Source organism: Cnephaeus nilssonii, assembly GCF_951640355.1.
Source record: "Cnephaeus nilssonii genome assembly, chromosome: 10".
NCBI lineage: Eukaryota > Metazoa > Chordata > Mammalia > Chiroptera > Vespertilionidae > Cnephaeus > Cnephaeus nilssonii.
The window spans coordinates 8,562,376-8,579,416 of NC_137081.1; the positions used below are offsets into that span (position 1 = coordinate 8,562,376).

The 17,041-nt window shown below is 43.5% G+C and overlaps 1 protein-coding gene across 4 annotated transcripts in view; it reads right to left on the bottom strand.

Annotated features, from left to right (window-relative positions):
- Positions 1-16,976, bottom strand: part of FTCDNL1 (formiminotransferase cyclodeaminase N-terminal like) — a 97,004-nt gene extending 80,028 nt beyond the window's left edge. The window contains exons 1-2 of one of the 4 annotated variants that reach the window (XM_079782179.1): positions 16,869-16,914; positions 4,656-4,817 (exon numbers count right to left, since the gene is read on the bottom strand). In XM_079782179.1, coding sequence (XP_079638305.1) covers positions 4,656-4,665 — 10 coding nt within the window. In that variant the 5' untranslated portion in view covers positions 4,666-4,817; positions 16,869-16,914. Of the gene's footprint in view, positions 1-4,655; positions 8,758-14,090; positions 15,104-16,868 lie in introns of those variants that run through there. The other 3 variants (XM_079782181.1, XM_079782182.1, XM_079782178.1) reach the window with 3 other exon arrangements.
- Positions 16,977-17,041: the final 65 nt, after the last annotated feature.

Here is a 17,041-nt window from a genome sequence, read left to right on the forward strand (position 1 = left end):
CCTGGTCACCCCTAACTGCCCTCCCCTGCAGGCCTGGTCCCCCCCAACTGCCCTCCTCTGCTTGCCTGGTCACCCCTAACTGCTTCTCCTCTGCTGGCCTGGTCGCCCCCAACTGCCCTCCCCTGCAGGCCTGGTTCCCCCCAATTGCCCTCCCCTGCAGGCCTGATCGCCCCCAACTACCCTTCCTTACAGGCCTGGTCCCTCTTAACTGCCCTCTCCTGCTGGCCTGATTGCCCACAACTGTCCTCCACTGACAGTCATCTTGTGTCTACATGGGGGTGGCCATCTTGTGTGTTGGAGTGATGGTCAATTTGCATATTACCTCTTTATTATATAGGATGTGTATTCATATATATAACATGATACACAAAAATGATATGTATAGTTCAAAGAATAATAAAATAACACATCCATGTAGTCACTGCCCCATTTAAGAAAATGAACATGACCATTCTAGGCCTTCAGGGATGATGCCTACCACCTCTTCCAGAAATAACTGCCTATTGTAGTCTTTAAGTTCCCTTGCTCCCCATAACAGTTTTATCTACAAATGTGTGTATTCCTAAATCATATTGTTCAGTTTTACATGTCTTTGAACTTAGATCATGCTTATTTGTCTGTAATATGCTGTTTTACTCCACATTACATATCTGAGGGTCCCTAAGCTATTCCATCTGGTTATAGTTCACTCATTTTTCCCTGCTGTGTAATAGTCTGTAACTTGAATAAATGATAATTTATATGACCATCCTTGTGTCAATGGACATTTGGGCTATTTTCAGTTCTCATTTTGTTTTAGGGAAATTTTTATGCAGCAATAGATAAGGACTTCTGCTTGCTCTGTTGCTGTTCAGCTCATCTACTGCAGCATAAAAGTTCCCCCAGAACTTCGTGGTTAAAACAACTATCATTTTTATTACATCAGATGATTTTTGTAAGTCATAACTTCATGGCTAGCAGGTTCTTCTGCTCCATATGGCTTCGCCTAGGCAGCCATTTGGTGGTCATCAGCTGATGGCTGAGCTGGGCTAAAGGGTCAAAGACAGTGAAGCTCACTCATCTGTCTGAATGTGATGGGCTGGGCTTAGGTAGCCCCCCTCCATGCAGTCTCTCCTGAAGAGTAATCAAACTTCCAGCATAGCTTCTCAGGGCTCCAAAAAAGAGTTTCAAGAGGCCCAGACAGAAGCCCCCAGACTTTTTATGACTCACGCCTCGGAAGTTCCAGTGTCACTTCCACCATATCCCATTGACCAAGTAAGTCACTAAGCACAGTCTAGATTCAAGAAGTGAGGACTTAGACTCTGCTTCTCAATGAGAGGAATGTCAGAGAATCTGCATCCATCTTTCACCCACCACAGTTGAGTTCTGTTTGCTTTGTCAACGGGCAACCATATTCACATGGATCCTCTAGATCTAATTTAGCTTCCCAATCTTAAGTTCCTAGGCATCTTTCAACTCCCGCATTTTCCAATTTTTCACTGTGAACCTTTTCAAAATTCAATCACCTGACTTGGGAAAATCAGATTCTGAACTTCCCACCCAGGTTGAGGCTATTCTCTGAGTAAATGATGGGTTAATTTTATTTTATTCTCCACCACTTCCCCCAATCTGGCTTGTAACACTTGATTTAAATTTTGCTTTTTATCTGCCTCTCCAGTCACAATTTTATAGTCCTTATATTACATCCTTTATTGGGAAAGCTCAGAGGTTGCCAGATCCCAGTGTGTCAGCACCAGGCATATCGAACATCGGAGGGCATGCCAGTAGACTGGACTGAAGGCATAGGACCTACTAACTAGCAGAAAGGTCCTATCCCCCCAGCAGGCAGCAGAGTGCCTGGGTCTAAAGGGCTGGCCATGGGCTGGGGGAGCTGTTATTTTAGTAGTAAAATAACCAATAATGAATGAGCCAATAAATTAAGTCCAGGTGTCTCAAGGGGCCTCCACAGTAGTGGCCTTTATATAATTAGGAGGAGGAGGAGGTTAGGGAGCCCCCAAAATGAATTAGGCTCCAGCTTTATAAACAGACAGCTCAGAGGTAAATTTAAATTAGCTTTTAAAAAATAGTGTGGTATTTTCTCCAGATTGAGTTTGTGAACCAAGATTCACACTGGTCTCGGCTGGAGCTTCAATACTATTTGCCAATCCTCTTACTATCCTTTGGTGAAACGCGCTCTCACCCCACCTACCATCCCAGTAACTATTAATATACTTCTACCATTATCCTCAAGGCCTCTGCTCTCACATTTGCAACTCATGGCCTTGTTTCCTTCTTCTCAAAGAACTCTCCATTTTCTCTCCCTCTGCCTCCCAAACGGAGCTATGTCCACGTGCACTCTTCCCTCCAGGGTCAGAGGGCATGGGGGCTGAGGCAGCTTCCGGTTAATGCAAGGAAGCATTTAGATAAGAGGTTGAGGCTGTAGGGCAGTTTGCTGACCACAAAGTAATTAGAGGTAATTTTAAGTTTTCCTTTTTGCTTATCTTTATTTTCTAAATCTCCTATAATGAAAATAGATTATTTGTGTTAAAATATATCAATGTGTTTAAAAAACCATGCCATGCTATGTGGTGTACCTAAAAAGGCTTGCAAAATAAATTCATTATGAGAGAACTTGTCAAAGACAGACTTTGAATTAGAAATGGCTGCTGTCCAAGGCTCTCAGTTTTCCCATCTGTAAAACGGAGTAATTAATATTAATCAGTCATTATATTGTATAGCTTGATACTTGCAAAATTCTTGTAACTGTGAGTTGCCTATGCTCCCGCTGGGTAGTCTGTTATTTAAGTTGTACTTTTGTTCCCTACTCTTGAAGCAGATATAATGCACAGCTGTTTCTTCACCTATTCAGGTTTCTGTGAAGGAACACCTGCGTAGAATGTACCTAAGGAGTTCTTTGTTTTTTGATAATTAAAGCACTGCTATGGTGATGGCTGACATCTGGATTCACTTTTAAAGACGTTGCTGCGTTTTCCTGGCTCCTGGGAGATTCGTGAACTATAATGCGTGAGATGGAAATGTGGTGATGTGCTTCCTTTTGCAACAGCAGTTTTACTCCGGCTGACAATTGTTATTTCCCCATCGCAATGAGTGAGAGCTGCCACTCCGTTACTGCTGCTAAGAGATTAGGGGAACTGACTTGAGCCCCAGAAATTTAATATGCCATATAATGCCTGATTTATTTTGATTCTGGCTTTGACTTGAACTGATAAACTCACCTGGGACTGCTCTGCAGAATCAATATCCAGGGATTCAAACATTTTTATAAACTGGTTCTGAAATAATCTCTATTTGGGGAGCAGGAAAGCCTAAGCTCACCTAAGTATTCCCACTCTTAATAGAGACGGAGAAAGTTGGCAAAAGCATTCTAATATTTATATAATCCTCAGAACTGTAATCCTCAAACTCCACTCGATGATAGCCCAATAAACTTTTCTAGGATTTGCTTTCTAGAATTATTACATTATTACTGCCTCTTCCTTAACGTTCTTCTTGGCCTGTTACTCACAGGTCAAAATACCAATGAAGAACCATGCATCAGTCGGGGCTCACAGTGGTGGCTATTTTAGTAGTAAGCAGAATGAGCCAATCACTGAAGTCCGGGTGTCCTGAGGGGCCTCTATAGCAGTGGCCTTTATACAATTAGGAGAGGAGGAGGTTAGGCAGCCCCAACAATGCATTGATCTCCAGCTGCCACTCCCGTGCCCAGCGAGGCCCCTTCTGCACTAGGAGGTTAACCTTTCAAGCACTGCCATCCCCAAATGGCAGATGCCTTTCTTAGCTAATTGGTTTTCAAGCAGAATCTTTCCTTCCTCAAGCCAGTAACTTCCAAACCTACGTCTCACGCAGGTGTGCTGAGTGTTGAAGCCTGGTCACCTGTGCCCTCGCTGTGAGTCTGGAGGTTTTGTTTTCAGAGGTCACCTTGGGAAACAGCACGTACTGTAGATTAAGATTGGAAATGCCCTAAACATAGCAAAATGTTCACATCCTGGGCAGCCAGAAAATAGGAAAATGTTTACAACGGGAGAGAATCAGTATTTGTTGAGAGTATGTGCTAAGTGCCAGGTACTTTAGATATTATTTAATATGCAACAAAAGAGAGATTTTAACCCTATTTTAATAATAGAAAAACTGAGATTCAAATAAATTGTTCCGACCCCAGATCGTATTGTTGGTAAAATGGAGGACACAGATTCACATCCAACAGGTTTTTTTCCTTCAGAATCCTTCCTTGTGTCATAAGGTGAGTCTAAATTTCCATTCTGTGAGCTCTGACTGGAATGTGAGCAGTGGTGTGCCAGCAGTGGGGTGGAGGGAGAGAGGAGCACAGCTCTAGCAGCAGGCAGAAATGGGTACTGAGCTACAGGAAAATTTAAAGACAAAAATGAAACAGACTAAAAATATGTCCACCATATAATTATTACCGTCATCAACACCATTGTCATGTGACAGCAATTCTAGAGAATGTCAGCAATAAAATATTCCTTCTTGCTGGGACATCCCCACTTCTTGGTACACAAGTATATATAAGAAGCCGTCAACTTAATTTTCAAGGTTTTTTTTTAAAGAGCAGGTTGTTTAGAACTTGTAATCGAAATGCCACAAAGTTTCATGGCCTAGGATAGATACTTAAGGACATTATATACCGAAGTCCTTACCTTTTAACATTATTTCTAAGGAAAAATGAGTTCTAATTTTTATTTCAGAAGTACATCTCTCCCAAGTTTGGCAGTGCGAGCAGGGATCTTTTATCTTCTGGTAGCAGCAGAGGCTCTGGTAGTAAGAGTCCTTTTGGTAGCAGGGGCTGTCTGGCAAGATGGCTGTTAATGATGAGGAGGAAAGAGATAGATCCCAGAAATTTATACAGTGGGAGAGAAAAAAGTATCTCTTTAAATTGGCATGAGAAAGTTACTGTTCAGATGAATCCCCAAGTGTAGAGAATGAGATCTTAAAGAATTACTTTACCCCATCACCAAGTCTTATAAATTCTATCTCCTGAATATCTTTCAAATATGCTCTCTTTTCTCCTTGGCTGTTCAGATCTTAATACTATTTTACTAGACTACTGTGACATCCTGCTAGCTGGCCTTCCTTCCTGTCATTAGTCTCAGCTAATTCCAACTCATGGTCGCTACAGCTGGTCAGTGATCCACCTAAGCATGAGATCCCAATCCCAGACTTCCCTTGCTTAAAGACTTACTTTGACTTTCATGCCCCATGATAACAACGCAAACTCCCTTGCAAGACTCAGAAACTTCTTTAAGATATACCCCTTCTGCCTGGCCAGCATGCCTCAGTGGTTGAGCGTCAACCTATGAACCAGGAGGTCACAGTTTGATTCCCAGGTCAGGGCACATGCCCGGGATGTGGGCTCGATCCCCAGTGTGGGGCATGCAGGAGGCAACCGATCAATGATTCTCTCTCATCATTAATGTTTCTATCCCTCTCTCTCTCTCGCTTCCTCTCTGAAATAAAAATATATTTAAAAAAAAGATATTCCCCTTCCCTACCTTTCTTTCATCCTTTGCCATTCTTTTACTCAGATACTGTAGTAGAGCTAATTTGAACTACTTGCTCTCCAAATGTGTTATGCTCTTTCAGGCTTTTGTATATGTTTTTAGTTCAGAGGACATAACTTCTATGTGTTTTCCTCTGATAAGTCTCCTCTCTTTCCCAAACTCAAACTGCATTAAATACTCCATACTCTCTGCTCTGTCACATAATACTAGAGGGTATACATTCATATTAGAACTTAAATTACATAAAAGAAATTGCATTCTGCTCTGGCTTCTCCAACTAGACTAGAAGCTTTTTTGAATGTCTTTTATCTTTGCCACTCCAGCATTTGGTGATGTTTTGGTACAGATATTATGTGCTCAATAATTTTTTAAGTGAATGCTAGGTTCCACACAGCATACAAGATATCAAGAAGGTGACAGTCTAGTGGTAATGACAAGTCAAATTCACATAACTGAAAAGCAAGGCATAAGATGTGTCACAATTGAGGGTGAAATGAAGAAAGATCTCAATTCCAGTTTTAGGGTGAGGTGGGGGTACACAATTGAGAAAGCTGAGGGAGAAGATGACCTTTGAGATGACTCTGCCCCCAAAAATTCAATGCTTGAGATGCAGCAAGTATAAGGAACAGGTTAGGTCACATGCTGTTATAGTAAATGGTGGGAGCAATAGAAGATTACAGAGTATTCACACTGAGATATAAGAGAGTATTGTGAAAAAGATGGAGATGCTAGGCTTTAAATGTGGCTAAGGAGTCAGTATTTATTTTAGAAGACAACTATAGTGTAACTCGTGGCCCGGTGTACGGATTTGTACACATTGAAAGGAAATTAACTAGAAGAAATATTTTAATATTGCTATTTGCCCTTTCTCTATATAGAAGTGTCAACCAAATTCACGATCAACAATGACAGATGGAAACACACGCATGCGATTGGCGCCAGCGAGAGCTTTATATGTATTGCACATGTGTGAGTCAACTTAGCCCTTTATATATATAGAATAAACTTGCTTAATTAGATCTGCTTCCTAATTTAGCTAAACTTTTTCCAGCCCAGTGAAGCACCTCAACTTCTCTTTCAGGTAATTGTCAGCAACACAGCAGCAAATTATCAACATGAAGCAGATTATTATTGTAGATCATGCAGGGAGAACAAAGGGTAAAATATTTAACTGCAGCAGTGTTTGACTATATTCTGAGCAGTGAGAAAACCTGACGTCATTTCCAAGGTCCACCATTTCTTACTTTTTTTTCAGTTGGGTCAAATTTCTAAACTTTTTAAATCTCCATTTTCTGGCTAATGAAAAGAAAATAGGATTCCACCGACTCTCCTATCTATCTATTCCAGGATCAAATGAGATGAGGCATGGGAAAAAAAACACTTCACAGACATTTGGTTAAAGTGTAAAATGTCTGCACCTGGCTATAAAGCAAGTCGTGTTCCTGGGCTGAAGGAACTGCAAGGAGGCTAGTCACTAGGGAGAGGAAGCCGGGCGTTGCTACATGACGTCATTACCCAGTGCCCACAGTGACCGTTTCTGGGCTGGACTGGGCTGTGGGCTGCATTTTGCGTCATGGGGTCTCAGCAGCGTTGGCTGTGATTTGGTGGGCTGTCGCTCTGGGGCGGTGGCAGGACCTGTGTCCCACTTGGGGGAAGCCGAGTGTTGCTTTGTTGGCACCAGGTCCATGGTGCTATTTCTTTGTAAATGGCCAGTGAGTATCATGGCAGCTCCTGCCTTGAGCGTCTGCCCCCTGGTGGTCAGTGCACATCATAGCGACTGGTCAGACAGTTGGAGGGACACTTAGCATATAAGCCTTTTATATAGATAGATTAGAGGCGATAATTGGCAGAAGATGGACTATTGAGCAACTGTAATAATTCGAGTAAGGATGAGCAAGGTCATAGTTGACAGGTAGTATAGTATAGATAGGCAGACAGAACTGGGTCACTTAGTGATATGATCTTGGACATTTTACTTAAACTTGAAAACCCAAGTTTTCTCATTTATTTCAAAAGACCTTTGTGACTGAATTTATGTAAAGAGAGTAGCACAGTGCTTGGCATGTACCAACTGCTTGAATTAATCAGTGATATTCCAGCTGCAACCAATAAAAATTCAACTCAAATCAGCATAAGCAAATAAGGGGAAATTATTAAAAGGCTACTGACAAAACAAATGGAACAGAATAGAGAGCCCAAATACGGAACCATTCTAATATAGTCAAATGATCTTAGTCTTTTCAACAAACGGTGCTGGAACAACTGTAGATCCATATGCAAAAAAATAAATGACTCTAGACACAGATCTTATACCCTACACAAAAATTAACTCAAACACTATCATAGGCATACATATAGAATGCAAAACTCTAAAACTCCTAGAGGAGAGCATATGAGAAAATCTAAGTAACCTCAGGTTTAGTGATGATTTTTAAATATTTTCATTGATTTTTAGAGAGAAATATTGATCAGCTGCCTCCTGCATATTCCCCAATGGGATCAAGCCTGAAACCCGAACGTGCCCTGATTGGGAGTTGAGCCAGCAACCCCTCTCAGTGCGCAGGATGATGCCCAAAAACTGAGCCACACCGGCCAGGGCAGTAATGACTTTAAAATATAACACCCAAGGCATAATTCATAAAATAAAAAATTGATAAGTTGGACTTCATTAAAATAAAAAGTTTCTGCTTTGTGAAGGTCACTGTTAAGAGAATGAAAAGACTGTCCAGACTGAGAGAAAATTTTTCAAAACACATATCTGGTAAAAGACTGGTATCCAAAATCTATATAGAACGCTTATAACTCAGCAATAAGGAATCAAACAACCCAATTTAAAAATGGGCAAAAGAGGCATCAAGAAAGATGGCAGTGTAGGTAAACACCTGTACTTGTTGCCTCCTACAACCACATCAAAATTACAACTAAAACATAGAACAACCATCATCCAGAACTGCAGGAAAGCTAACTGAATGGAAGTCCTACAACTAGAGAGGTAAAGAAGGAAGCACACTGAGACTGGTAGAAGATGCGGAGGCTCAGAACTGGCTGGTCTGGCACCCAGGTGGGCCACTGTTTTAACGGGGAGGGAGATCGACTCTGCAGAGGCCGCCTGGGGGAAAAAGAGGTCCCAGCCCCACACCAGATGCCCAGAGCTGGGAAAAGAAGTCCCTATAGGCAGTAAGAACCACGGACTGTAAAAAACGGTGCAGATTGGGGCTCAGTGATACAGAGGCTGCTGGAGACCCAGCTGTTCCTCTTAAAAGGCCAGCACCACAAACTGAACTTACAAAGTTCTGCTTCCTCTGAGCTCCAGCACCAGGGTGAGGTTCTAGATGCACAGACACATATGTGGAAGAATTGGCTTGTCTGGAATCAGGGCAGGAACTCTGGGGTGACTTTCTCCCAGGCAGAGAACCTCTCTGGTTGCAGGGCTAACTGGCAGCCATTTCTGTTTGTTCTGCCCTGGTGATTCCTTAAGACCCCGCCTCATCCAATTTACAACCCCATCCAAGCTGTGGGCAGCGGTTTTTGCATATGAATGGCCTGTCCTTGCTCAAACTAAAATCTCAAACAAACTGAAGCTGGGTTAGGGAGCCCCAAACATATCAATAAAAGGCCCAAGACCTGGCACCTGCCTAGCTTCACAGCTAGGCCTCATCTAGGCACTTCCAAATCCAATACAAAAAGGAGGAATCTGAAGATATCGCGGTAGCTCCTGCTGGGTGGTCCCAGGCAGTGGCTGAATTTGCACCTACCTGGAGATCCAAGGGCCAGTGTACCCAGTGGTCTGTGTCAGACCATACCAGATTACATCTCCACATATCTAGAAGCAACACACTCAAGGGGCAGACTCAGTGAGCACCAAAGCCCCACTGAAGCAAGCTCTGCTCCATAAGGGTGTCTCCTGCATAGCAGCTCTCCCACTGTAGTCACAGCTGGTCCTCACAGCCAATTGGCCTGGAGGTCAATTCCTCCCAGTGATACCAACAGCAATAAAGTCTCAACTACAACAAGACTGTTCACACAGCCCACAAAGGGGTGCACCCAGAGTGCCCAGCTCAGGTGACTGGGGAGGCTGAGCCATTGGGCCCTACAGGACACCTACTATGCAAGGCCACTCTACCAACCCAAGGAGACATAGCAGCTCTACCCAACACATAGAAACAAACACAGGGAAACAGCCAAAATGTGGAGACAAAGAAACATGTCACAAATGAAAGAAATGGAAGAACACAAACTACTGGATATAGATTTCAAAACCACGGTTATAAGGTTACTCAATAATCCTCTAGAAACTTCCAAAAAAAAAAAATGTAAAAGGACCAGACAGAAATTAAGCATATACTGACTGAAATAAAGAATAATATACAGGGATTCAACAGTAGAGTGGAGGATTCTGAGAATCAAATCAATGATTTGAAATATGAGGAAGCAAAAAACACCTAACCAGAAGAGCAAAAAGAAAAAAGAATCCAAAAATATGAAGATAGCATAAGGAGCCTCTGGGAAAACTTCAAGCATACCAACATTCGCATTATGGGGGTGCCAGAAGAAGGGAGAGCAAGATATTGAAAACCTATTTGAAGAAATAATGACAGAAAACTTTCCCTACCTGATGAAAGAAATAGACATACAAGTCCAGGAAGCACAGAGAGTCCCAAACAAGAGGAATCCAAAGAGGACCACACCAAGACACATCATAATTAAAATGCCAAGGGCTAAAGGCAAAGAGAGAATCTTAAAAGCAGCAAGAAAAAAGCAATTAGTTACCTACAAGGGAATGCCCATATGACTGTCAGCTGATTTCTCAACAGATACTATGCAGGCCAGAAGGGGTGGCAAGGAATATTTAAAGTGATGAATAGCAAGGACCTACAACCAAGATTACTCTCCTTAGCAAAGCTATCATTTAGAATTGAAGGTCAGATAAAGAGCTTCACAGACAAGAAAAATCTAAAGAAGTTCACCACCACCAAACCAGTATTATATGAAATGTTGAAGAGTATTCTTTAAGAATAGGAAGTAGAAGAATTGAATCTAAATATCAAAATAAATGAACAAGAAATTAATGAACAGAATAAACTGGTGAATAAAATAGAATCAGAGGCATGGAATTAGAAAAGACTGACTATTCTCAGAGGGACAGGGGTACGGCGTGGTGGGCCAGGAATAGATTAAACAAAGATCTTATATGCATATATGCATTACCTATGGACACAGACAGTAGGGTGGTAAAGGCCTGGGATGGGGCGGAAACCAGGTGGAGGAGGGCAATGGGGGGAAAAAAGAGGAACATCTGTAATAATCTCAACAATAAAGATTTTTTAAAAATTGGCAAAAGATCTGAGCAAACACCTCACCAAAAAAGATATAAGGATGATAAATAAGTATATGAAAAGACATTCAACATAATGTTATCAGATAATCCTATATAATAAAAGCCTAATATGCTAAGTGTCCGGTTGGCTTGTCAGCCATTCAACCAATCAAAGCATAATATGCTAATGATATGCTAAGGCCACTCAACCACTCACTATGATGTGCACTGACCACCAGGGGGCAGACGCTCCGACCCATAGGTTAGCTTGCTGCTGGGGTCCGGCTGATCGGGACTGAGCGAGAAGGGCCGGACATGCCCTGGAGCCCTCCCACAGTCCCTTCTCAGCTGGCCAACCTCCCGTGTCCCTCCCCGGCCCCAATCGTGTATCCATGGGACCCCTTAAACTGGCCTGTGCCTTCTTGCAATCCGGGACCCCTCAGGGGATGTCGGAGAGCTGGTTTCGGTCCAATCCCACAGGCCAGGCCGAGGGACCCCACTGGTGCATGAATTCGTGCACTGGGCCTCTAGTTATAAAATAAAACAGTAATAAGATACCACTATACACCTATTAAAATGGCTAAAATCCAAAACACTGACAACAAAATGCTGGTGAGGATGTGGAGAAACCAGAACTCTCACTCCTTGACAGTGGGAATGCAAAGTGGTATGTCCACTTTGGAAGACAGTTTGGCAGTTTCTTACAAAATTAACCATACTCTTATCTCACAATCCAACAATTATACTCCTTGGTATTCACCCAAATGAAAACTTATGTCCAAACAAAAACCTGCACATGAGTGTTTATGGTAGCTTAATTCATAATTACTAAAACTTGGAAGCAACCAAGATGTCCTTCAATAGGTGAATGGATAAAAAATTGTGGTACATACAGTGGAATATTATTCAGCAATAAAAAGAAATGAGCTATTGTGTTATTAAAAGAACATAGAGGGAACTTAAAAGCGTATTGCTGAGAGAAAGAAGTCATTCTGAAAAGCCAACATACTATATGATTTGAACTCTATGACATTCCAGAAAGGGCAAAATTATACAGTATAAAGATCAGACGTTGCCAGGGGTCAGGAGGGGGGAAAGAGGGAGAGAGGTACAGAGGATCTCTATTATTTCTACACCTGCACAAGAATCTACAATTAGGGTGAGGCCGCGGGCCCCTGGATCCGGGTGGGCCTGGCCCCGGGTCCGGGTGGGGCCGCGGGCCCCTGGATCCGGGTGGGCCTGGCCCCGGGTCCGGGGGGGGGGGCCGCGGGCCCCTGGATCCGGGTGGGCCTGGCCCCGGGTCCGGGGGGGGCCGTGGGCCCCTGGATCCGGGTGAGCCTGGCCCCGGGTCCGGGTGAGGCCGTGGGCCCCTGGATCCGGGTGAGCCTGGCCCCGGGTCCGGGTGAGGCCGTGGGCCCCTGGATCCGGGTGAATCAGTGCCCCTGGGTCCGGCCGAGACCAAACCAGAGGGAGTCGGACCTGCATTACCACCATTTGTCCACCATCCAGAGCTGAGGGGTCAGTGCTGACATGTACTCATAGGGAACTGGTGGACATTGATATTGGGTCTCAAAAGAACTGTTGGTCCAGAAAGAAACTCACTACAGACTGATTCATTTGCCTGTCAGCATAACTATTATTGCTCGTCGCACATTCAATTCTTATAAGTATATCTCTAGTGACACATGATTTCGCTCATCTAGGGGAAATGATGAACAACATAGACTGATGAACAAGAACAGAACCAGAAACAAGGAGGCATCGATCGGACTATCGGGCCTCAGCGGGAGGATAGGGGAGGGTGGGGGGAGGGGGGAGAGATCAACCAAAGGTCTTGTGTGCATGCATATGAGCCTAACCAATGCTTAAGTTCAACAGAGGGTTGGGGCATCCATGGGGAGGGGTGTGGGATGGGAATGGGGGGATGAGGACAAATATGTGACACCTTAATCAATAAAGAAATTTAAAAAAAAAAAAAAAAAGAATCTACAATTAGTTGAAAAGTTCGACTTAAAATTTCATTAGGCTAATTTTTATCTTCTTACTGCAGACAACAGTTTGGACAGTGGTTTTGCTATCATATAACACAGGTCACCATCTTTCAAGGCTTAACTATAATTTCATAGTTGACTTAGTATCCCAGACTCCCCACACTGCCACTGGCCTCAGATATCTATCTAGACCTTTTGGAGGTGGGCAGTGGATAAGGAAATGTCATTACTCCTGATAGTTTTGAAAAACTATTAAACTGTTTTCTAAAGCAGGTGCATCATTTCTCCCGCAATGCATAAGGGTTCCAACTTGTCCACATCATCACCAACATTAATTATCTGTATTTTTGTATGATAGTCACCTTAACAGGTGTGGTTTTTATCTGCATTTCCCTAGTGGCTAATGATGTTGAGTATCTTTCATGTCCCTTTGTCCACTTGTACATCTTCTGTAAAATACCTTTTCAGGCCCTTTGCCATTTAAAAAATTGGATTATTTGTCCTTTTACTGTTGGATGGTAATATTTATATATTTTGAATGCAAGTCCCTTATCAGATATGTGATTTCCAAGTATTTTCTCCCATTCTGTGGATTGCTGTTCACTTTTTATTCATGCCCTTTGATCTACCAGATATTGTTTTACTCAAATAAAGCCCAATTTATCTATTTTTGTTTTGTTTTGTTTGACTCTTGTGGTTTTGATGCATATAGTGGAAGAAAGCTTTGGCTCATGCGTGGTCATGAAAATTTACTCGTATTTTTTTGTCCTAAAAGTTTTATAGTTTTAGCTCATACATTTAGATCTATGATCCATTTTAAGCTAATATTTATATCTGATATAAGGAAGGGGTCCAATGTCATTCTTTTGTATGCGGCTATCCAGTTGCCCCAGAACTGCTGGTTGAAGACTTTTTTCCATTAAATTATCTTGGCACCCTTGTTGAAAATCAAATGACCATAAATTTAAGGTTTACGTATGGACTCTCAAACATATTCCATTGGTCTATACATCCACATTTGTGCCAGGATAACACTGTCTTGATTACTATAGCCCTGTAGTAAGTTTGAAATGGGGGAATTATGAAACCTCCACAAATATGAGATGTCCTTCATTTATTTAGGAATTTAATTTCATTCATCAATGTTTGTAGCTTTCAGTATACAAGTTCTTCACTTCTTTCATTAAATTTACTCATAAGTAGCTTATTTTTTTATGCTATTATAAATAGGACCTATGAGAAGGAATTATAATTCCTATGACTTACCATAAACCAACTGATCAATTGAGAGCTGTTAATTTCTCTGGAAGTGGCTCCTGTAGGGTTGCATAAATCCTTGCCAGTGGGCTAAAAACTTGTGCTTACGTCAGTCTGTATCTCCACTCTGCCCTTTAAATCTTTATGTGTATTTCTGAATCACCTCAATATTATTAGAGATACTGAGATAACATTGTAGTATTTATCTTTACTATATTAATTTTCTTTCTAAAATTCAAGAACTCCCCATCTGATTCAATAGTGATAGGTTCACTTAAAAGGTCAACCTGAAAACAAGACTACAAAAATCAAAAGCTACATTTGAAATACTTGTACATATTTGGGCTTTTGGATTACATTTCAGTAATTCTGTACTAACGAGAGAGAAAGTAACATGTATGGGATGTGAAAAATAGAGTAAAGGCTGGTTGCCTGAATATCGTTATGGACCCATTACCGTATAATTAGCCTCTGCTTCTTTTTAACCAGCTATTTTTAGAAAGCAGACCTACTTAGTAATATCAATTACTAGTAAATAATTTCTGATTGGCTACACTATTATGATGTCAAATGGAATTCAATAATTTAGACCAGAATAAGATGGCATATTATGCCTCTATGATGTCACTAAGTATACTAGTATATAAATATATATCTAAATTACATTTTACCATTTGCTCATTTGTGCTCTTACTTCAAAGCTACTGTTAATATTTGATATGTGGAGCAAAGAAAACAGTATGAGGGCTTAAACATACACATATATAGACTCAGGGCAGTTAATATATGAAACTAGAGGCCGGATGCACGAAATTTGTGCAAGAGTAGGCCTTCACAGCCTGGGCTGCCTCGGCCCTCCCAGCCCTGGCTTCGTCTGGAAGGTTCTGCTGTTCAGCCGTTTGGTCTATTTGCATATTACACTTTTATTATTATAGACTAGAGGCCCAGTGCACGAAATTCATGCTCGGGGGGGTGTGTCCCTCAGCCCAGCCTGCACCCTCTCCAATCTGGGACCCCTCGAGGGATGTCCGACTGCCCGTTTAGGCCCGGTAGGATTGGGCCTAAACGGGAAGCCGGACATCCCTCTCACAATCCAGGACTGCTGGCTCCCAACTGCTCGCCTGCCTGCCTTCCTGATTGCCCCTAACCGCTTCTGCCTGACAGCCTGATCACCCCCTAACCACTCCCCTGCCAGCCTGATTACCCCTAACTGCCCTCCCCTGCAGGCCTGGTCACCCCTAACTGCCCTCCCCTGCAGACCTGGTCACCCCTAACTGCCCTCCCCTGCAGGCCTGGGACTCCCCCAACTGCCCTTCCCTGCAGGCCCGGTCGCCCCCAACTTCACACCTCTGCTGGCCTGGTCACCCCTAATTGCCCTCCTCTGCAGGCTTGATCGCCCCCAACTACCCTCCCTTGCAGGCCTGATCCCTCCCAACTGCCCTCCCCTGCTGGCCATCTTGTGGCGGTCATCTTGTGTCCACATGGGGGCAGCCATCTTTGACCACATGGGGGCAGCCATCTTGTGTGTTGGAGTGACGGTCAATTTGCAAATTACTTTTATTAGACAGGATGCTTAATTTGATTCCTGGCCTATAGTAAGGCCTCAATACATGTTGGCCATAATTTTTATAATTCTCGCGAATATTCTCTCCCACAAGGTTCTTTACAGTGTCTTGCCTTGCAAGCACTTGAGTTTAGAATACTGGTCTTCCTGCTTCCTTCTGCCTATAGCATACCCTGGGCCAAATCCTACCCGTCACAACCAACCACAGAGAGCTGTTGGGCACCTAGGAGTTTTCCACTGTTCAAACGGGTTTTTGAAAGCCCTAAAATAGCATAGAACAGAAAATATATAAGTAATGTCTTGTCCCCATTTTTCCTGTCCCAATCTACGTGCCCTGCTCCCTGCTGCCAATAAGAGATGCATTAAACTCTTATCTCAAACCCTAAATTGTTATGCACCTAGAAATCTTTATGTATCTACGAAGAAAACTCCAGAGCGTGAGAAGAGGGAGATTCCCTTTCCCCAGGGCATGCAGAGGACTTAGCACAGACTTCTCTACAGGGCAGAATTATTCCACTTACATCTTTGGGACTGTGTCCCTTTGAAAGCTCAAAGGTCTATGTTAGGTCGAGGCATGGGGGGGGGGGGGAGTTACCCTGAGTGAAGAATTACGTGCAAGACACTCCCGGGACAACTCTCTTTTCGGCTGGCTCCAAAGCCCTTTAGCTACCTGGATCCTACCCCTGACAGGGTCCCTAATTCTCATCTGTGTCCTTTTTCCCCTAGCTCCCTGCCTCCTCAAATTTATCCGCTCCCCGATGGCGGAAATGTCTAGGGTGACTGCAAACCAGCTCCTGCTCCATCCCCTACACTTGGCTGCCCTTGGACCTGCCTCTGCCGGACCCTGGCCTTTAACATCCCCCACCCTCTTCGACCTTGGTCAGCAGGAAGTAGCCAGGACGATTTCGGCGCCCCCTATCACCAAAAGGCAGGGGGGGAGTCCAGAGCGGATGCATGCATCTGCAAGGTAGATGGTGACAGAGGTAACTGGCCGGAGGCAGGAATTCCACACCTCTCGTGCCCTCCCTCCCGCCGCCCCCACACTAAACAGCTGGATAAAAGAAGTACCTACACCCCCTTTTGGCCGAACTTCCCTGGCCCACCCTCGGACCAGCGAATTTCACCCGGGGAGCGCAAGAGTAAAACCTCCCCCCTTTTAATCGCCTGCACTCTCTGTGTCTGGTCTCCTGCGTCGCAAACCTCTCCGTCTAGAAACCCCTCACCTGACAGGCGAGCCTACAGAACCCGCCCAGGGTGCACTCAAAACCAGGCTCCCTTCACCGGACAGAGGTCTTCCGGCCGCTCCTGCTGCCGCGCATGCGCCACACCTGCTGCGCTTCTGCGCAGTGTCTTGGGTTCCTTCTTTCTTTGCGGTCCTCTGGCTCTTTCCCAGACT